At 44.4% G+C, this 22,240-nt stretch overlaps 2 protein-coding genes across 2 annotated transcripts in view; one reads left to right on the top strand and one right to left on the bottom strand.

The window, feature by feature from the left end:
• VGLL2 (vestigial like family member 2) overlaps positions 1-7,702 on the top strand; it is a 14,976-nt gene extending 7,274 nt beyond the window's left edge. Inside the window, exons 3-5 of the mRNA XM_019538191.1 lie at positions 1,352-1,655; positions 4,254-4,751; positions 5,654-7,702. Of these exons, the coding sequence (XP_019393736.1) occupies positions 1,352-1,655; positions 4,254-4,751; positions 5,654-5,697 (846 nt within the window). The 3' untranslated portion in view covers positions 5,698-7,702. The remainder of the gene's footprint in view (positions 1-1,351; positions 1,656-4,253; positions 4,752-5,653) is intronic.
• Positions 7,703-17,116: 9,414 nt separating this feature from the next.
• Positions 17,117-22,240, bottom strand: part of ROS1 (ROS proto-oncogene 1, receptor tyrosine kinase) — a 120,069-nt gene continuing 114,945 nt past the window's right edge. The window contains exon 44 of the mRNA XM_019538192.1: positions 17,117-19,140. Coding sequence (XP_019393737.1) covers positions 18,989-19,140 — 152 coding nt within the window. The 3' untranslated portion in view covers positions 17,117-18,988. The remainder of the gene's footprint in view (positions 19,141-22,240) is intronic.

Genomic DNA, 22,240 nt, shown 5'->3' on the forward strand with positions numbered 1-22,240 from the left:
CGCGGCTCCGTGTGCGGGGAACGGCCCGGCCGCGGCGTCCCGGGGCAGCCCCCGCCAGCAGCATCCCTCCCCGGGCGCCCCCCGGCCCTGCCTGGCCGCCTCCCCGCTGGCTTTCTCCAGCAGTCCGAGCTCGGGTTCCTGTTCTAGCTGTGCTGTAGTTCCAGGTCTAGCTAGAGCTAGAGCTAGAGCTAGAATTACAACTACAACTATAGCTAGACCTGGAACTACAACTGCAGCTACAGCTTTAGCTAGAGCTATCCCTATATAACTAGAACCGTGGCTATAGCTATCCCTTCTCTCCTGCCCCAGGCTTTGGCTATAACTATAGGTCTGTAAGTAGACGGTATAGCTGTACAAAAAACTAGAAGTCTTGGTTCCAAAAATGATCCCTTTTGTTAGACCAACTGGGAAATCGCAAGACAGTTGTCCTTTCCTGCAAGCTTTCAGGATCAAAGTCCCTTTGTCAGGCTCCAAGAAAAGTAGATGGTACAAGATCCCTGCCTATAGCTATAGCTTCCCCTCCTGACCCAAGGCTCTAGCTATAGTTACAGTTATAGCTCTAGTTGTGTAGTTGCTAAAGCCCTGGGCAGGAGGGAAAACCATATAACTATAACTATAACTATAACTGTAGCTTTCCCTCCTGACCCAGAGCTTTAGCTATAGTTATAGCTAGTTATAGGTATAACTATAGTTATAGCTACAGTAATAATTAAAGTTCTCCTTCCAACTATAACTACATTACTATAGCTCTCCCTCCTGACCCAGGGCTTTAGCAATCATAACTATAACAGTAGCTAAAGCCCAGGGTCAGGAGGAAAAGTTATAGTTTTAGTTACAGTCACAGCCATAGCTACTAAGATGCCCTTCTGGGCTGCAGGGCAAGGACTGAAAGGCTCCTCTGCTTCCCTGTCTAGACACAGTAGCAGAGGCTGACAGTGGACATGGTTCCCTTTGCCCCCTCCCCACCTCCAGCCTTGATGCCTGCAGCCCCCAGAGAGTGGTGCCTGGACAGGCTGGTCCCAGACACCCCAACTCCACTGCCTGCAGGCACCCAGAGGTGGGGCTGGGACATGCACCCCCAGATCCAGACTTCATGTCTCTGCATGGGCTCATTGCCCAGCTGCCCCCACATACCAAGGCTGTGCAGCCCTGCCTTAGTACCCTGCTGGGGATGGCAGCACCCCGGGGGTGTCAGGGATTCCTCCTCTCACTCCTGTCTGCTAGAGATCTTGAGATGGGGGGCGGGGGCTGAAACCTTCATTTGGCAAAGCTCGGGGGGGGGGTGAGGAGGGAGGGAGCGGGCAGCCAGCCTGGCCTGACCGGATCTCTCTTCTCCCCCCTTGCCTGGCAGAAACTCGCCTTTTACTCCAAGATGCAGGAAGCCCCAGAGAACACCAGCAGTGCCAGCACCAGCAGTGCCAGCAGCTCCTTCTCCAGCCATGCCCCTGCAGCCAGCATCAAGGAGGAAGATACCAGCCCTGAGAAGGAGCGGCACCCAGAGGCTGAGTACATCAACTCCCGTTGTGTGCTTTTCACCTACTTCCAAGGGGACATCAGTGCTGTGGTGGACGAGCACTTCAGCCGAGCCCTGAGCCAACCCAGCAGCTACTCACCCAGCAGCACCAAGGCCTCCAGGAGCTCCAGTTCATGGAGGGGTGAGCACCTAGAGCTCCTTCCAGCTGGCCCCTTGGTATAAAAAACCAAGGGGAGGGAAAGATCAGGCTGGGAGGGAAGAATTATTTTGCCAAAACCCAGAGCTCCCTGCAAAGCCACCTGTCTCCTTATAACTAGCATTTGTTCCTCTCCCAGGCAGGTGCTCTGGTGCATCTCCTGGCCCTGGCTGAGACATGGTTGTTCCCTAAAGAACCTGGGCTCTTACAAGTAGGAGTATTTTAAAAAAGAAGCTGGTGATTCCAGATGGGCATCGCTGCATCCCTAAAGATCTGTCTGAATACGGCTGCTCTGGGTCATCTGAGAGTGTTTACAACAAAAGCAATAGGCTTCCGTGTTTTCTGCTAGGGTACCACTAAATTCTCTCCTGCCCCGCAAAGAGATTAAACTAACTAACCCACCTTGTTGAAACGGCTGTAGGAAAGGCTGGGGGAATCTCCATCCTTAGAGGCTTTTAAGGATCATCCCTTGGCTGGGATGATCTAGTTGGAGATGGTCCTGCTTTGCGCAGAGGATGACTTCCTGAGGTCCCTTCCAACCCTCATGCTATGATTCTAAGGGAACCAATGGTCCTGAAACTGCTTTGTGGCTTATCTGCCTCAGCAAATTTAAGGGAAGGGAGGGGAGGATTCTGGTTTTATTTCCAGGACTTAAAACAGAAGGTCTCATCACTGATGCCTTCTGGCTTGTAACAGGATTTTTAATAAGGGATATAAAAAAGTTGTGTGGGGGAGGGGGCAGTATTTACGACCTTCCCTATCCCCCCAAATAGATTATATAGCACTTTGTCTAGCCGTAGGTATGTAACTGTTGTAATTTTTCCTGAGCTGGGGAGAAATAACTAACTCTGACAAAAAGTAATATCCCCCCCCTCCTCCCACTTCACTGCCCATCCTGAGGCTCTAATCCTTACCCAGTGCATAAAGGGGGGAGGGCAAACACATGCCATTGCCTAACATCGGCTGTACTTGGGAATGCAGATGCGGCAGTGGGGACCTGTAGGAGGTTAATGGGATGGAGGGTATCTGTGTGAAAGAGGTTCCAAAAGGCACTGACTCTGTACAGCAGAATCATCCATGGGAGGGGGGATTTCAAACCAATGAAGGTGCCAAGGAACCTTCCCTCCCCTGTGAAATTCAGCTGATCGCATTCCCTGGTTATCTAGTCCATGCCCAACCCACTGTCTCAGTCAGGATCATCAATGTTTCAGATCAGGCCCTGGGTCTTGGAAAAGATACATCAGTAGACTCTTAACAGTAGCAACCCCCCCAGTGACAGGGGCAAATCCTTCTGGGCTGCATCCAACACAGGAAAAATCACCAGTGACTTACCCACTGTCACCCAAGCAGTCTGTCCCCTGGTCCCAGCACAGGGAATTCAGATTTGTCCCTGTCTAAAGCCTTCTGTGGCATTGCCCATCCAGCCAAGACTGTGCTTAAATATTTCCCAGACCCTCCACCTATGTCTGTCAGGGACCTCCAAGGAAGAGATACTAGTTGCAGTTTGTCCTGGGTGACAGATATTCCGGGCTGGAATTGATGGTAGGAGGTGAAAGTGTTCCTGCCTGGGAAGGTGCTGCGTCTCCCTCCCCTGAGGGAGTTCAGAGATGGCTCTATACCTGTGGCTGGTGCTTTTTGCCCAGCCCAGTGCATTTGTCTGAGAAATGGCCCAGTCTGACAGCTGACAGTCTAGCCACATGCTAAAAGATGCTGGACCAGTTCTTGGAGGAAAGGAGCATCTGTAGCTATTGAGCATGGGATTTAGGGGCACAGCCTCTCAATCAGAACTTCCTGGACCTTGAGTGCTGGAAGCTGCAAGTGGGAGAGGAACAAGGGAAAACCCTGGTGATACCCAGTTACTCTCCCTTCTAGCACCCACTTTCTACATCCACTGTGTGACAGGATGACGGATGGACATAAAAACCTAAGAATTTCTGGGTCAGACCATAGGTCCATCTTGCCCAGTGTCCTGTGTCATACAGCAGCAGAGAGTACATGCTGAAAGGGAAAAAAGGAGATGCCAAAAGAGACCCAGTGTCTGACTCAGTAAATGACACCTCTTATGGTCTGTGGAAGTCAGGTCTCTTTAAAATCTTTATCCCACCCTGCCTGCTGCTTCCCAGGCCCCTAAAGCACAGGGCTTCTGACCTGAAGAGCTGTCCATGCCACGATGAGGTGCCCATCACTTTGCAAAGATGACCAGGATGTCCCTCTCTGTTCTAGGGACCAGAGCCCCACGGTCCCACCCAAAAGAAGGGGCCCTGATGGCTTAGTGCCATGTCCCCATGGGGTGCAGATGATTCTGGGCAGGACAAGGAGAAGACAGATTCTTGTCTTGCTGTTGCAAGGGACAGAGATCAATGTCAAATGCAGGCAGGGATCTGGGCTGTGTCCATCTGGAGAAATCCAGCTCCCTAGACCTAGAGGAGTAAGGGTAGGGGGGTTCCCCTAGAAGCACACAGAAAAGCCCAGCAGCCTTAATCCCTTGGCTTCAATGGGGCAGGCTAGAGACAGAACTGGGGGGTTGTCTCTATGGGGATGCACCTTGGGGGGCCGCTGCTGACTGTCATCTCCCACCCACAGATGGCTCCTTCCCGATGAGCCAGCGCAGCTTCCCGCCCTCCTTCTGGAACAGCGCCTACCAGGCATCCGCTTCACTGAGCAGCAGCCTGAGCAGCCCCCTGGCCACTGCCCACAGTGAGCTGCCCTTTGCTTCAGCTGACCCCTACGCACCCACTGCCCTGCACGGCCACCTGCACCAGGGCAGCACTGAGCCATGGCACCCAGCGCACCACCACCACCACCATCACCACCACCCCTACCTGGGCACACAGGGCTCTGCCTACCCACGCCCTGCTGCTGTCCACGATGTCTATGGCCCCCACTTTGACCCCCGCTACAGCTCCTTGCTGGTGCCCACTGCCTCCGTACGCCCTCCCCGGCTCACGCCAGCCTCCGGAAGCCCCCAGTGCGAGCTGAGCAAGGGTGAGCCTGCCACCCCAACGGCCTGGACCACACCTGCACCCTTCCCCAGCCCCCCGGGGGACCTGGCCCAGAGCATCAGCCTCAATGTGGACACAGGTAAGGGCTGGCAAGAGTGGGAGAGCACCAATCTCGTCCCTACACCCTCCCACACCACCTTCCTGCCCCCTCCCGCATGGTAATCAGGGACCCCTCAGCTGCCTTCCAGGAAGAGAACGGGGTTTGCTACTCTGGATTTGCCCCTTGCAGGTGACTGGGTGGGGTGAGAAGGGAAGACCCCCCCCCCTTGCAAGACAGCCAGCCCAGGGGCTGGGGTAAATGTATTGGGCCTGCCCCTGATCTTGCCTTCCCTGATTAAGGAGGAGGATGTGATGGGGGTGGTGCCCCAAGGTGAAATGGTGACTGCACTGGGCCAGATTAGTTTCCCTGCCTCGGGATCATGGAGGCTGGGCATGTTCTGAGACTACGTCAGGTTTAAGTGAAATGGTGTCAAGGGTAACCTTCCCCCCACCAAATATTCTTCTACCAGCTGTCTGAAGGCAAAGCTTTTGCTCCCATAAAAGTGCCACCCGTTTTCTCCTCTCCCAGGGAAGCCGATGACTTTTATTTTCTGTCTGGTCAGGTGCCTACAGGAAAGGTTAAGCTGCTATGTTTTCATGGGAAAGGTTAAGCAGATACAGTCAAGTGGCATGGTTTCTAGTTCAGTGAGCACATAAAACTAGGAAAGTCCTCTCTGGGAAGCAAGTCTCAGTACCAGAGTAATGGTTATACCAACCGTCTGGAATGGGCCCTGCTGTGGCCTGGCTTTAGATAAAACACGTGCCTCTCCCTGGCTTTGTTTGAGTTTTTCTCCTTATTTCACCATTTCTTTTCATTCTGGGAATCCTTGCTTTTGAACTCAGTCCTTCTGCTCTCACAGGAAACTAGCAGTGTTTGTCTTTCACTGTCCTTAAATATCTTGTACCTTTTTTTCTTCCTTTTTTTTTTCTTTCCATTCTCAGGTTTGCAGCCCCAGGATAAAAGCAAGGATCTGTACTGGTTTTAGAGCTGTCTTCACCTCCTCTCCCCCTGGGCTCTTCCCTGTATATCTCTGCCTAGTAGAGTTGGTGACATTCACAGATGAAATCAAGTCGGTTTGTAACAGCTTCTGATCTTGGTTTGCAGCTTGCCGTTATGCCTTCTGTGGTGGATCCCTCCTGAGCTGATCTGCTGATTCAAAGATCCCCAGAGAGAGTCCCACTTCCCCCTTTCCTGCAGACCAGCCCACCACGACTCAGCATCTACGCCAAGCAAAGACATGTTCAAAGCCAAAATCATGGGAGAGAAAAGCAAAGGAACTTCAAACTACTTGGCATTGCAAGGACAGCACAGACTTTTTGTGGAAGCCGGGGTTCCTTCTGTTAGAAGAGGAGAGCCAAAGATGCTGACTTCTATTTAAACTAACTCTGCACCCAGAACTGTGTTTTAAAACAGTCAAATGTCATGAATGGTGATGTGAAATCACAGGTCTTCTTAAGGTGGGGATGACATTTTTTTTGGTGGTGTTGTGAATATTTTTTTTTATGCCAATGAGAATTATTTCTTGAAAGCAGCATGGGAAATATCCAGCAATTTTGAACTGGATTTTTACTTTACATCATAGAACTGCAAAAGGACAGGACGTTTTAATTCATGAACATTTTGGGACTGTCAACAAAACTGGTCAAATCTGTCAGCCTGTGGTTATGAGTGGCAAGTGACTAGCTTGGCCCACCTGCCCTGGGCTTATAGAAATGCAGCTGTTCCAGGGACAACTGTTCAAACTCCAGAAACATGACAGCCCAAGGTGGCACTTCTCAGAGTTTGGCACAGCATTTGCATTGGATATATACAATTTTTTTTTACAAGAAACATTTTATGGTGAAAGAAGAAACCCTTCAAAAAAAGGAGGGAAACAAAACCAAAAACAAAACAAAAAAAGCTGACAGCCATTATGGGGAACAACTGGAGAACACCAGAAGGAAAGGCATGTTATGGACGACTGATCTCAGTTGCCTCTAATATTTCTCTTTGTCTGTGTGTTGCTGTCGTTTGGTCACTTTAGTGGTATTTCTTTTTTTGTTTTTTTGGAGGGGGGAGTAAGAGATGTATTTAATTGTAGGAAACCTGCATTAAAGAAGTCTCCTTCTTTCACCCTTTGTGTGCTTTTGTGAAAAATTAAAGTTAAATAGTTTGGGAGGAGTTTCAGGGTGTGGATAGGGAAAAATACCTGTAATGTGGACAAAACAAACTATTTTATTACTTTGCATTAAAACTAAAAATAAATCTCTATGGTGCAAAATGTTTTCTTACGAGTAAAAGAAATGGTGGTGAATACAGAAGAATAAAATACAGTCTTTTTGAGATGTTCTGGGTTTCAGTCCCCCTGTCTAATGAATTAACAAACAAACAAGGGTGCTATGTTACAATAAAATATCTCTTCAAAAAGATGACAAAAGACAGGGAGTATAATGGCATTCCTATTACTCCTGTAATTCAAAACACTGATTCAATCAAGGACAGCAGTGAAGAAGTGAATATTTTTCTTTACTTCCCCTTAAAAACAATATTTTATCTACCGTCCAAACCTGCATTGTTTTGTCCTCTTCTGGGTTTTGGGGGGTTTTCTTTAATTGAACTGTCCTTGAATGTTGCAAAAAAAAAAAAATGAATGCAAGAGGACAGGCTATTTTCTTAAGCTTAAATTTGGCAGTAAGTGTAAATATAGCTGGCACAGCAAATAGACGTGTATTCTGGTGATGGAAGAATGGCACTTATCTAGTGTGCAAAGGAAGGTGAAGCGGACACAGATCTTGCCTCTTGGATTTCAATCAAGTAGTGGCGAGAATGTAGCTAGATTTATAGGGGAGATTGGAATCACAATAATGAGAATTTTAAAACGCACTGGGTATAAACACTGCAAGAAGCTGGCAGAGAATTTGTTTGAGATATAATTTATGACAACCATTTTCGGTTAGAGATTTGCAAGTGTCAGGGGAAGATCGGCCAGGATTCTTTCAACAAAAGAATCCTAAAATAATTTCTTCCTTAGTTTACAATAAAACAGGTCCTGGGCAGGTTGTAGTAAGATACTCTGAGACTGGAATGTATTCTGTCATTTAAAACAAAATGTGTCCGAATCCCACCAAGAAACGAGGTAACAGCACTTGTAAAAAAAGCAATATTTAACTTTGGCTCTATTGTTGTGTATGTTTCTTTTGGGAGGGGAGGATGATTTTTTTACTTGTTTTTTTGTGTGGAACTTTTAAAGAATGAGAACATTTGCACCAGATCCAGAATGAAGTTCACTTCATTGAGAATATTGTTTTGTTTTGCTGGGTTTTGTCTGTAAATTATACTGAACAGAAAATCTGTTGATAGTTTTGCCAATCTATCCCACTCATCCATTCCACTGCCAATCACAGTCCCTTTTATTTGTGAACATGTGATTAAGTAAGAGCTTATTTGCAGTGATGTTTGCAAAAAGTGAGATTTCCACAAAGACTGCATGTGTGGATATTGGAATGAGTATGTAGATTCAATGTGCTCTTCTTTATCTCGGAGGACTTCTTTATTATTACAGGGCCTAATCAGGGCCTCATTGTACAAACAAAAAGTAAAAAAGAGGAGCTCCTGTTCTAAAGTGATTACTCTCTATGTAGTAGATAGTAAATATGCAGACTCAAATAAGTGTTTTACCTGCTCTGCGTTATTCCATTGACTTCATTAATACTAGTCACAGTGCCTAAAGTTCAGTGAATGCATGAGTCTTTGCAGGATTGGAGTCTTAGATTATAAAATTTTAGGAAGGAAAGAACTCTTTCTTTGTTATGCGTTTATACAGTACCTAATACACTGGGGTTTGATGCTACAAATAACACAAATAATTTCTCTAGTGGCCATCCTGTTTTATTGCTTATTGTACAACAGATGTATTGAATAACCATGAATATTTGTAGATCATCTTTAAGGAGAAAAAGGATTCTTTCTGCTTTGAACTGTTAAGTGCCCAGTCTGGTGGTCAGAAGAACATAAACTCACACACCGTCTATTTTGTAAACATCCTATAGGTTTAACATGGGTTTGCCCTGGCTTGTTCCACAGTTGAGACTAAGTAACAAATTAATGTCACCACCTGCCCACAGGGAATTTACAGGAGGGAAAAATGGATTATATTTATTGGATAAATTGCTTGCTTCAAATTGTTTACCCAGCTGGTAGATTGATACAGTGAGAGTTTAATATACAATTTAAGGTGTATATTTTTAAGGGTTAGGACTAAGCCTCTGAGTATATCCCTTAACTTTTCATTCTAAAAACGGCTGGTATCTGGCACAAGGTATAACCTGGTTCATACCACAAGGAAAAAGTTGCTCTGCAAAAATACCTTAATGTGCTCCAGGGCTATCACTAGTCTCCAGCAGCGATAACTGAGCTGCATCCAGAGAAGGGGAGAGCTCCATATGAGGTAAGGAAGTTGAACTAACCTGCATTTTTAGTTTTGGTGGTGGAATTTTAACAAGGGGCTCCCAGGCACTTTTGTCAATAGAGGAGTGACTGAAAGACTATTGCAGAGGGGTTATAGCTACACATAGATACCTCTGCTCTTAGCAAGGAAACGGTTTGTCCTAATTGGGGCTTACATTAGTAGAAAGATCCTGGTTTTCCCTGTCTTTGCCAGTGAATTATTCACATAAGCCCCGATATGGGTTGAGGGACAGGTAAAGCAGATTCTGAACAATTCCTCTGTCCCTTCAATGATTATGTGTTGCCTTTCACTGGGGAATTTTGTCCTGTCTCCTCCTGAGGTCAGAAGCTGCTGCTCTCTCCTCTCACTTTCCCTTTGAAGTTCTATTTAGGTCCATGACAAGTTCTAGCAAAGGCTTAAAAATTGGGCCCTGTCTGGAAGGGAGGGAAATGCAGCGAATGTTTTTGGCACATCAAAGTTTACTTTCTGGCTGCCCTCATGCATCTTTTTCTGGCTGAGTGTTGTAATTCACATGTCCTTTTACACTGCAGGGATGCAGACCAGTTCCTTTCGAGGACTGTGATTTTCTGGCTTGTGTCCCTGGCCTACCACCCAGAGGAGCAGTTGCAGGAAGAGAGGGAGAGAAGCTGAATGTTTGTGCATGCAATGGTTTGAGAAGGGGGGGGTCTCTTCCTCATTTAGGTTACACAGTTTATTAATTTTTGTGGCAAGGAGAAAAGGAATAAAACTGGACAAATGATAAGGTATGGATACCCATGAGCTGAAACCCCACCTCCAACCACCCTTACACTTTGAGGTGAGGGGACTTAGGATCCAAATAGCACACTTGTTTCTGGCCAGAATAATATGTTCTGTCTAAACTTGCTCTATCTGAACACACCCTGGGTTCTATTTTGTGTGCTCATCCCTCATATTACTGTATATGGACTTGCTTTAGCTATGTGGAAAAGTAACCTGGTCCCATTGCCTGGCTGCAGTGCAGTGTTAGAGCACCATGATAGGAAGTTAAGGAAATGCAGATTCAAACCCCTTCTGGGTGAGAAGGGCTTTGTATCTGTTCTCTTCCTTACTGAGCTCGTGCCCTAGTCACCTAGCTAATGGCCCTAAGCAGAAAGAAAAATAGCCACATTTTATCTTCCAAAAATCTAGAAGTTGACCTGCAAACCTATGATAGCCTTGCATACCCATATGACTGCATGTTATACATCACATCCACCCTAGATTCTGACATGGGAAACTGAAGGAGGCTTAGGCTTGTTCATCATTACAAACAAAGTTTGATTTAACAGAATCTGCACCCAGCATTGATCAAAGTGGTCTAAACTCTATGCCCACTTGTCTCAGGTAGTAGGGACTATTTTTGCCCTTTCTGATAGGTGTCTATATCTGTATCTTTACCTTAGCACAGACCATACACAACACCTTCCATACACATTTACAACAAGACTAACTCAGGGGGCACTTCTACACAAGACACTAATTCCGCAGTAGCCTAATTCAACTGTGCATTAACAAGTGGGACAAAAACCATGCTAATATGCTAATGCTCAGTAGTATTAGGCTACTCTGTAGTTAGCATCACTAAAAAGCTGCACGCCGGTGCTACTGCACAGTACAGTCAGTTACTGCACACTGATTTAGTACTTGCTTATACAAATACTAAACAATGTGCAGTAATTATGGTGCATTAATGAACATGTAGATTGTAGCTGCGCCCAAAATGTTTAGAATCTAAATCTAATGTGTCGGTGAGTCAGGTACAACAGTGACGAGAGGAGAAGGAACAGAGGGATGCACTTTGAAGTGGTGTTTTTGCCACCTCACATGACTGGACTCCATGTCTTGAGGTGTTTCCTCCTCTCCCCCTTGCAATTTCATGTTTGCCTCATGTTTCAGTCAGGAGGAGCAGAAGCTTGAAGAGTGATGTACTCATACATACAGATGCTACTTATATACCATCAAATAATGGGTATTTACATAAGGAGCAGAGATAAACAAACACAAGTTTTTTTGGGAGAGCTGACAAATTGGCTTTCAGCCCTGCACCCCACCCTACAACATGAACTATCCACATCTTTTTTTTACATCTTTTTTTTTCCATCCACCAATGAAGCTTTAAAGATCTGTGACAGCCCCAGTCAACATAGACACAAATGATTATTCTCTCTTGACAGACCTGCACAGCTCTCTCCCTGTATTTAACTGCAGCCCCAGTGAGCTGGATCAGGAAAGAGACACTCGATACCTGCTGTTTCCGTGGTTGAAATATTTGTGAAGTTAGCGCATAATCTGAAAGCAGAAGCTAATAAATTATAGGGTGCTAATTGGGGCTGGAGTGGAGCTGTCAATCATATTATCCCAAACACACGGAGACCCTCATAACCTAAAAAGGCAACAGAGACTCCAAGAGCAGCTCCCAGTTGTCACTAGCCATGACCTCCACTTCAGTGAGAGCATACAGAGTCAAGGCAGAGGGTGTCCAGAGATTAATTCTGTTGAGAAAATGCAAATAGTGTATTCAGAGTGTCTCAATTTACCTTCTTTGCATATTTACTATTTAAATCACTTAATTATTTTGCTTTGCAGTTGGCATTTCCAGACATGCAATTTTAAAGTTTGTTCAAAAATATGCAGGTCACATGGAATTCACAAGTTTCCACAGCCCTTACAATCATTTTCATTGATTCTGATCTCAACTTGATCCAATGAAATGAAATCCTGTTTTTAAAAGCCATTTTATTGATTATATTTTTTCTTGCACCTAAGAAATACAGCTTCTTTCATCAATATATAACCAAAAAGATGTATTCTGCCCTCATTCTACTATTTATTAGTTATTTACTGTTAGCATTAATGCAATGTTTAGGAGCCCCAGTTATGGATTAGGGATACTTTTTTTGCAAGTTACTTACAGACTAAGAGAACTGGCCTCTGCCCAGTGAGTTTGTTGTTACTCTTTCCTAAGTGTTTCTACCTGCAGATTCCTACTGATATACAGTAATATCAGTATAATACAAATTCCTTGCAAGATAAATGCAACTTGGTTGCACTTCTCCACAGGACATACAAGCAAGAGACGTTTTGGTTCAAAAGGAAAATTTTAGGGTGGGGGAAATAAATAGGAGTCCTAAAACATGTGAGTGGGCAACCTGAATTTTAACTACTATATGGCTGGTAAGACACACACACACACACACACACACTCTCTCTCTCTCTCTCTCTCTCTCTCTCTCTCTCTCTCTCCCCTCTCATGAGGGCTTTTAACTGCCTTAAGCCCCTGTGTGTAAATCTGGCATAAGTGGACATCAGTGAAGCAACTAAATGCAAAGCAGTGACAGCAAGACTTGACTAATAACCTCACAAACAATATTTAAATATTTATTTTAAATATGGCATCCCCGCCCCCATTTTCAGTCTGCAACTAATCATTTAACATAAAAGTGAAACTCTGATCAGGAGCAAAGGGAGTTAGATGAAGGGCAGATTCTGTTTCACTTAGGGCTATAAATGGCAGTTTTCTGGTTGCATAAATGGTGTTGTTTGTAGTTCTATTGTCCCTGCAGCATGGATGTACAAGCTTGCACATTTATACTGAAGCTACATATTACTTGGGCTGGTGTGCAGCTTTGTTTGTGCATACCTGAGCATAAGTCCTGGGGAAAGAATAAATAAAAAAGAATAAGAGGAGGGTGATACTCTAGTGTTTCACCACCAGTAGCTAGCTGCCTGGCTAGGGCATTCAGCCAGGATGCAGGTTCTAGCCCCACTCACCACATGGGTTTGAATCTGTGTCCCTCAACTTCCCAGTATGGTGCTCTAGCCACCAGTTTAGGTGCCACCCAATGCTTCTTTTGAAGCTAAGCCATTGCACTTTGCATCTGACATTTATTGGATAAAAATAGGTGGAGAGCAGTGCAGTGGAAGCAAGTATCCAGGGAAGAACCGATAGCTTGCTCCCTTCCAGAGCATCAGCCATCTCACTGAGTGCCACATCCTTTAGCTCGTTTTCTTCCTTCTGGCCCTACATATCTCCCTTTCTTGGCTGCTGAAGCTTCAAAAACCAGGAGGCTAGAGGCCAAGATATTGCCTGGCTGCAGTGCAGTGTTAGAGCACCATGATAGGAAGTTAAGGAAATGCAGATTCAAACCCCTTCTGGGTGAGAAGGGTCTTGTATCTGTTCTCTTCCTTACTGAGCTAGTGCCCTAGTTACCTAGCTAATGGCCCTAAGGTGTGGAAGGGCTACCACTCTTCTCCTCTGGCATCTAGCGCCTGTTAATCATGGGTTTTTGTCATGCTGCATTTTCACAACTTATGCAACTTTATAAGATCATAATCTATATAATGGTACATAGTCTAATACCTGCCCAGTCAGTGCATAGCATATGCTTATTATACACATGCATGCTCATGCATCCTCATGGGAGATGTAATAGAGTCACAAAATGTGTGTAAGTGCCAAAAAGGCCACATGTCTGGAAACTGTCATTTAGGTACACAATGATAACAGAATTCTGTCCAAAATGTCTGTCTGAAAAGATGGATCCTTGTTTACTATTAAACAGTGGCCTTTAGGCATATAGTCAAGAGGAACTGTTTGGCAACCTGTGGCTCAGAAAGGCCATCCATTCCCCACCTCTGCCTGCACTGGCTGATGCATCAATTTATCTTTTTATACTGTTGAAACAGAAGCCCCTCAAGAATGGCAGCATGAAGAAGCCAGAACACAAGTTCCTTTCACTCATCCTTCAGCATTTTTTAGGCTCTAATAGTATACACATGCAAAGTAATTCCAAATTTATGTATGCACGATTCTATGTGTATGATTGGTTGTCCCTAATTTATGTATTAAAATAGCTACTATGTACATGCTCAGAACAGGATTTTTCAGGGACACGTGGCCAATGAAGCACTGGGGGCTTGAGCCTCTGTGCCATTCAGTCAATGCCAAAATTCCACTCAACACAAATGGATGAGGGGCAGGGTCTGTTTAATCACATTGTGTACATGAGATGAGTACATGTGTACTTATCTAGTATACATGAGATAACAGGCACAATAGCTATCTTATCACTTGGTCTTTGAAATTTAGCCCAAACCATTTGCCAAGTGGACAAGTGAACTTGGCATGAGGACAGCCATGAGGACAAGTGAAAACAATGGGCATAACAACAATTTGACATTGCCCAGCTATTACAGTTCCCCATTTAAAAGTTAGCTCAGTCTAAAAAAAAGTCCTTATTTTTATTGTAATATCAGTCACGTCCTGGGGATAATGACAATACTGTGGCATCATCACTTGGCTCTGAAGCTCAGGGTTTCTGGCTATTTAATTGAGTTAAAACATAATGTCAGTTGGAAGTGCCAAGTGTCATTATAAATAGAGTCCTGATCGTTTGAAAAATCCACCTGGCAATCAACCTGCTGCAACTCACTCTGTTGTGTGACCATGTGGGAAAAACTCCCCTGAACTGCAAACCCACTTGTAATCAATGAAGAAAGCGAAGTCAGATGTAGTAGTCAATGGGAGTGATACTATATTTATCACACACATGCGTATGTATGTATGTATATATGAGTGTGTATACACACACACACAGTTACATCAAATCACAATTACATATATATGGTGTATATACACACACATTATTATGGAACTACTGTTTGTGATTTCATGTAATTGAGAAGAGAGTAGTTTTGTTAGGAACAGAGGCCAAATTACTGAAAGGAAGCCCATCACTCTCAGTTGTTTTATTTTAATGAGCCAGATCCTTAGAGTATATCAGTTCCATCCCATTGCCTTCAGTAAAACTACATTTGAGCATCTGTGCCTGTATAAGGAAGGCATCAGCCGGGCAAGTGGTCAAAGAAAAATGGGAGTTGATACATGGTTCACATAGGTTATTGGTTGGCACATAGTACTGTATTATATTTGTAATAATGGGAGATATATAAAACCATTGACTGCTATGTGCCTGCTCTTCTCTGGATCTACAGTAATTATTATGTAAAACCCTGCTCCAGCTACCTTACATGAATCCTCACCTCCCAGAACATACTATAATGGTTCAGATTTGACTTATGTGAAAAATGTCGATGACATAAAAGTGAACAGCCATGTGGGATATTTGTACTGCTTGACTGTAGCATCGCACCAAGCGTCTTTATGGCTAAAGTATTAACATTACACACATTCCAGTCCAACCACATGCGTTATCCAGGGAGAGATCTTTCAAGATTTTGCCAGGCATAAGCTTTATAAATGTGATGCTGCTGTGGATATTATGACCAATAGCCATTTACATGATTTTTTAAATCTGCATTAAATCCATGGCGTTATACTGGATTTACCTGAGCAGAATTGGACCTGTAATGCATTAATGCAGCACCGCAGTTGCAATTTTATGCCAAGTTTTCAAAGTATGAAGACCTCCATTGCAGTAAATCAGCACTAGGGGTGTTGATTTACACCCCCTGAGGAATTGGCCCTTCTACTTTAATACAGTGTCGCTGAATGATGCTTTTGTTAAAGAGATTTTATGCTTTGTAATAAAGAGCCCTACTTTCAGTGTATTCATGATTCATGTTTCAAACTTCACATTTTGATGCTGGCTTCTACAGAAGCATCATACCAGTTGGGATTTCTTTTGTCAGTTAAACTACTTACTGTAAATGGGTTTCATTGTCTATGAAGAGTGTGAAAGCATAACACACCTGGGCCCTGATTCAACAGAATGCTTAAGCACTTGCCCATTTCTATGCACATGAGCAGTTCCAGCGACTGCTGGTTAAGACCCAAAGTACTGACTGCTTGAAGGACTGAGCCACAAAATATGGGTGTTTCACATCCCCTTTTGTAGTCTTTTAATTTCAAGACCATTTTTACTTGAAAAAACAATGCAAGTATTTAATCAGCAAAGTGTTTTATTGTCTGAAATAGTTAAGATCTGGAAATTCAAAGGTCATTACAACTACATCGCTCTACAGCAAACACAACCTTATTAAATAGCTTCTGCTACTGGTGAAGCACTTAAAAATGTTCAGGCAAAGTAGTTACAACAGAAGTATAACAAAGCAGCCCTGTACCCAGGGCAGTGGGATGTGTAGGGCCAGTGGTGATTTCCAGCTCCCATTGTGCCCCAGGTGTAATTGTATGATTGAGGCAGCAGCCGATATTTTTCTGCCCCTCCCTTCCTAAGCTGGCATTCAGAGTGGCCAGTTGTCCTCCCCTAGTTATGCTACTGAGTTAGTGCTTCACTACAGTGCTCAAGACATGAGTTCAAATCCTATGCCAAACTGCTGACAAAAGCTGCCTCCAGATGTAAACAGGACCCCTGGTTAAGGGTGTCTGGATTTTATTTTAACTACACTGCTCCCTTGTGTGACATTAGCTACAGAAAATGAAATACCTTTTCCAAGCTATCTCAATGGCATGATGGACTGGAGAGGACCTTTAACCTTAATGGATTCATCTACTGTGCAATAGACTAATTAGCTCTGCAGTATACATCTCCGTGTCTATACATGTGACCCTATTACACTGGAGTAAACTAATTTACTCTGCAACAGGACAGTACTTGTATTTACTTATATCTGGCTGCACAGTAAAAAACTGCAGTAGCACATGTGTAAATGCTGGAGGAGCTGGCTGGGGCACAATGGTGCTTCAGTCCAGGGGCTGCCTGCTGTCTAGCCCCATGCTGAAGCACCCCTGTGCCTAGCACAGTACATTGACCCAGGGGAAGCAGCCCCTGGCTGCCAAGCTGGCCTCTCAGACCCCCTGCAAGCCAGGGTTGCTCAACCCAGGCTCAATGTGCTACAGTCCCAGTAGCTAATGGCCCTACGCACTAGTAGATGTGCCCCATATTGAACTTTGAGGTCATGTTTTAAACAATGAAAGCCAAAATAAATATTGATGCCTCTTATGTTGGGAGACTGAGAGCCTCTTGTACCAGTAGCAAAGGCACAATGACTATTTTACTCATTCTGAAAGCTCAGATTATAAACATCTCATATATGCCATATAGAACCACGTGCATACACACACGTATGAGATTTTTTCTTCTTCAAATAAATCATAATTCTGTACAGTAAATGTTTACCCATAGACTTATAAAGAATTTATGTCATAACACCTCTATAACATCTTTATCTTGTTCCATCAGAGCTGGAGATTGGCCAGTTCAGAGATAAATGAAGGCTGGGCAATGACAGTTTCTTATCACATAGATAATGAATCCAGAGTGAGGCTGGAAAGCTAAAAAGGTTCTCCTTGCCTCTTAAATGTTTGGCCACTCTGCTAAGATCATCACCAAAACTCTTTCTAGGCAGAAGGCAGGGTAGGATGACACCTTAGAAACTAACTAGTTCAGAGAGATAAACTTTCATAGGTGACAGCCTTCTGTCAGATGATATGCTATGTCCTGCCTTCTGCATGACTTCATACTAACATGGCTAACTACCTCTCAAAGTTCTCTCTAGTGGTTTTTGTGATGTGAGCAACTGTACAGGCAGAATTGGATTGCATTGTCAACATATTTCATGTAGGTCACTGAGCAGCCATCAAGCAGCCTTTAGCTAGACCAAAATACCAAACTATGCTGCTGGGTGAAATTCTAATCAGAAGGCGAAGACAAGGTTGTAACTTATATTTGATGTTATAAAGGAAGAGGGAGCATCAGAGACATGCAAAGAAAAGTGTGATATGGTTACATTTGACAGGGTAGGAAAATGATCTCTAACTTGCCGAATTACAAGTCACTATGACATGGTCTCAGTTGACTATCAATGTGTTTTTATTCCACACTGTGGTATATGCCACCTGGGAAACTTGTCAAATAATTTGCTCTGACTTCCAAATACATGGAAGGATAATAGCATCTTTTAATCTTGCATCATGACTGATTACCATGGTCTCTTGTATCTTCCCGGAATTCCAGTTGCCAGTGCATCCCCATTAATCTAATCACAATAAGAGAAAGCTCCTGACATGGTGAACTTATAACCCAATATGAAATAAGACAAACAGAAGGAGTAAGGAGGACAAAGATAGCATGGTAGGTTCATATGGATGCACAAATAAGGAACAGCACAAATTAATAGGTCTAAATGGTTCTAGAATCTTTTCTTTTTCTCTTTTAAATTAAGTAATAAAATAAACTACCACCACTGATGAATAATCACCATTTGTTGGCTGAATTCTAATTTTAAATGGAATTTCTTGTAAAAAAAGATAAATGGCCATTAAAACATTTAAATGGCCTTTTCAGCTTGTAAAAGTTTGTTTTGGAAAAAAAAATCTAAATTTGAGACAAAATGTCAGTTGATTTTGTTTCTCTAAACCAGAGGAAAACATTTTTATAATATATACAATAGTTTATTAGCACTTCCTTTTAAGCATGCATGGGTGTGTGCCAATATATTTGTTATCTGCCAAAAAAGATGAGCATACTAGATAGAGAATGGATAATTCAGTGTTACAGAAGAATCACGTCTTAGCTGATTACATATTTTATTCCCTTACTTTATTTCCTACAAAACTAGAGGTCATAAAATTCAGAAATTCTTGAACAAAATAGTCATGTGCTGTTCTGTTATTATTTCTGTTCTATTATACAAAATCCATTTCCTTATGATATTTTCCCATATTTTACATCTCTAATTACCACAAGAAACAAAACTTGCTAGTTCCTTAAACTGAAAATAAACTAGACCACAGGCATAGTTCATGCCTTCAGGATTGCTGACAGAAGGGTGGAGTGAAGGACATTTTCCTTGGCTTATTTCTTCATCTGCATATTGTGCCAACTCTTCTTTTCTCCAAATGACACAGTTAGATTTTATTACATCCATTTGAACTGCTGTTTTCTTTACCTGGATTGCTTTCTCTGACAAATACCAGATAATTTAAGCCTTCTTCATTCTTGGTTTCCTCTAAAGCAGTTGAAAGAATACTATCTGAATCTGTACACACAGCATCGCTATCTGCATTTGAAAGAAAGACCAGTTATTATTAATTCAAATACAATATTGGAAGACAAAGGAAGTTAAACAATGGGCAGAGAAAGTTTGTCTAGTGACCATAAAAGGAGTAACCAATAGCTTGAATTTATTCTGTGCTGCTACAGCATGTCTAGATTACATCCTGACCCAAAGCATTTAGAGATGTTTGATCCTCACCATTCTATTATCATGGACAATACTTTTCATGTGTACCACCTACCTCAGATAAGAAATGTACCTTTTTTTTTTGGAAGGCAGAATACAGAAAAAAGATGTTTCCAGAGTCATACCCTAGGGCTAGCTTTTTTATGGAAAGATGGGGTGTATCTACACAAGATGGTGGTTGTGCCAGAGGAGAAAGCAGACCTCTTTAACCAATTCTTCACCTCCATTTTCTTGTGCAGGGACCTGGACTTCCCCACCGTGATGCAAGACGGACTCCAGGGGAATGCGTCCAGACCTCAGGTTGGGGAGGATGGGGTTAGAGAGCTTCTCGAGGGACTGGACATGTTCAAATCAGTGGCTTCAGATGCTCTCCACCCTAGGGTGTTGAGGGACCTAGCAGGGGTTATTGCAGGGCCCATGGCATGGCTTTACGAGCGCTCGTGGTGCTCAGGCCAGGGGCCAGATGATTGGAAGATAGCCAACGTGGTCCCCATCTTTAAAAAAGGGAGGAGGGAGGACCTGGGCAACTATAGGCCCATCAGTCTTACCTCAGTCCTAGGGAAACTCTTTGAGAAGATCATCATGGAGCACATCTGCGATGGGCCGGCTTCAGGGATGGTGCTCAAGGGCAACCAACACAATTTCATTAGGGGCAGGTCATGTCAGACCAACCTGATTGCTTTTTATGATCAGGTCACAAAAGCATTGGATGCAGGTGTCGCTGAGGATGCAGTCTTTCTGGACTTCAGTAAGGCCTTTGACACCGTCTCCTCATTAAAAAACTAGGCAACTGTGGCATTGATGCCTACACAGTCAGATGGATTGCAGATTGACTGAAGGGTCATACTCAGAGGGTGGTGGTGGATGGGTCATATTCAACCTGGGGAGAAGTGGGCAGCAGAGTCCCCCAGGGCTCGGTCCTTGGGCCTGCGCTGTTCAATTTCTTTATCAGCGATTTGGATGACGAGGTGAAAAGCAACCTGTTTAAATTTGCTGATGATACCAAAATTTGGGGTGTATTGAGCATACTAGTAGGGAGGGAAAGACTGCAGCAAGAGCTGGACAGGTTACAGGAGTGGGCTAACATAAACAGGATGTGTTTCAATATTGACAAGTGCAGGGTGCTGCACTTAGGCAGTAGTAACCAGCAGCACACTTATAAGATGGGAAACTCCCTTCTTGAGAGCATGGGGGCAGAAAGGGATCTTGGAGTCATTAATGAACATGGGCCGACAATGCAAGGTCACGGTTGGCAGGGCTAACCGGACCTTGTCGTGCATCCACAGGTGCATCTCAAGCAGGGCCAAGGAGGTGATCCTCCCCCTCTATGCAACACTGGTCAGGCCACAGCTGGAGTACTGTGTCCAGTTCTGTGCGCCCCACTTCAGGAGGGATGTGGACAGCATGTAGAGAGTCCAGAGGAGGACCATCCGCATGATTCGGGGACAACAGGGCAGACCCTATAATGAGAGACTGTGGGACCTGAACCTGTTCAGCCTTCACAAGAGAAGACTGAGGGGGGACCTGGTGACTGTCTATAAACTCACTAGGGGGGATCAGAAGGGTTTGGGAGAGACCTTGTTTCCCCTAGCGCCCCCTGGCATAACAAGGAATAACGGCCATAAATTGTTGGAGAGTAGGTTTAGATTAGGCATCCATAAGAACTACTTCACAATCAGGGCGGCTAGGATCTGGAACCAACTTCCAAGGGAAGTTGTGCTGGCTCCTACCCTGGGGGTCTTTAAGAGGAGGTTGATGCCTACCTGGCTTGAATCATTTGAGCCCAGTTTTTTTCTCCTACCCAGGCAGGGGGTCAGACTTGAAGACCTACAAGGTCCCTTCCGACCCGATTCCTATGATTCTATGAAGATGCTTTACTGCACAGTAGACTAACCTACTGAGCAGTAAAGCATCACTGTCTGCATGTGTGCACCATTTACTGAGCAGTATATTAATCTACTGCACAGCTGCCTTCTACCTGTAAATCAAGATCACTGGGGATCAGGGCATGGGACTGGAAAGCAGCATCAGGGGAAGAAGACATTTTCTCACCCATTGCCCCAATCTACCAATTGAGGCATAGGGCTGGGAAGAAGTAGCCAGAGGAGGAGATATTTTCCCAGCCCTATGCCCTGATCTGCTGGTTGGCGCATAGGCCTGGGAAGCAGCAGCTAGGGGAGGAGACATTTTCCCAACCGCATGCCCTGATCCACAGGGACTGGAAAACAGTTGCTCCGGAGGTGGGGCTTCCCCCACCACCCCAGAGACCAGAGTAGGTGCTCCCTACCAGCCTGCGGCTGGCACCTGGCGCTCCTGTAGGGGGCTGGCACTCCTGTAGGGGGCACAGCAGGGCTAGAATAGCCCTGCGCTGAACTGCTCCCCTTGGGAGCATATTTGCTCCTGTCTGGAGGAAATTTTCTCCCAATGGGCACATGTGTACATGTCCTGCCAGGGAAAGTTTACTGTGCAGTATTTTCCTGTAGCCTATGTAGATGTGCCCACTGTGCTGCAAAACACTTCTTGGTCAAAGGCTACTTCCCAATCAACAGTAGATGTGAAAGGGTTAATACTGGATTTGCTCCCCCACCACCCAGCTTGCGAGCTAGCTGAGAGAGAAGCTGGCAGCCAGTTTGCAGCATAGCATTTCCATGTTTCTTCTCCTCCATGCTTCTGTTCTATTCTGTTTTATTCTATTTTATTCTAAATCAGTGTCCCTGCTCAAGACAGTCATCCCATTTACAGAAGGGTGAATTGTGGGGAAAGCATGCATATGGTGTGCAAGTAAATGCGGTATTTGCTTCAAGGAGGAAATACTATGTGCATAAGACCAGTGTGTTTTTAACCTCTTGTACTATATTTCTAACTACCGTATTTTTCGGACCATAAGACGCACTTTTTTCCCCCCAAAAGTGGGGGG

The sequence above is a fragment of the Crocodylus porosus genome, unplaced genomic scaffold (genome assembly GCF_001723895.1).
Source record: "Crocodylus porosus isolate Cpor-Errol unplaced genomic scaffold, CroPor_comp1, whole genome shotgun sequence".
NCBI classification, from domain to species: domain Eukaryota; kingdom Metazoa; phylum Chordata; order Crocodylia; family Crocodylidae; genus Crocodylus; species Crocodylus porosus.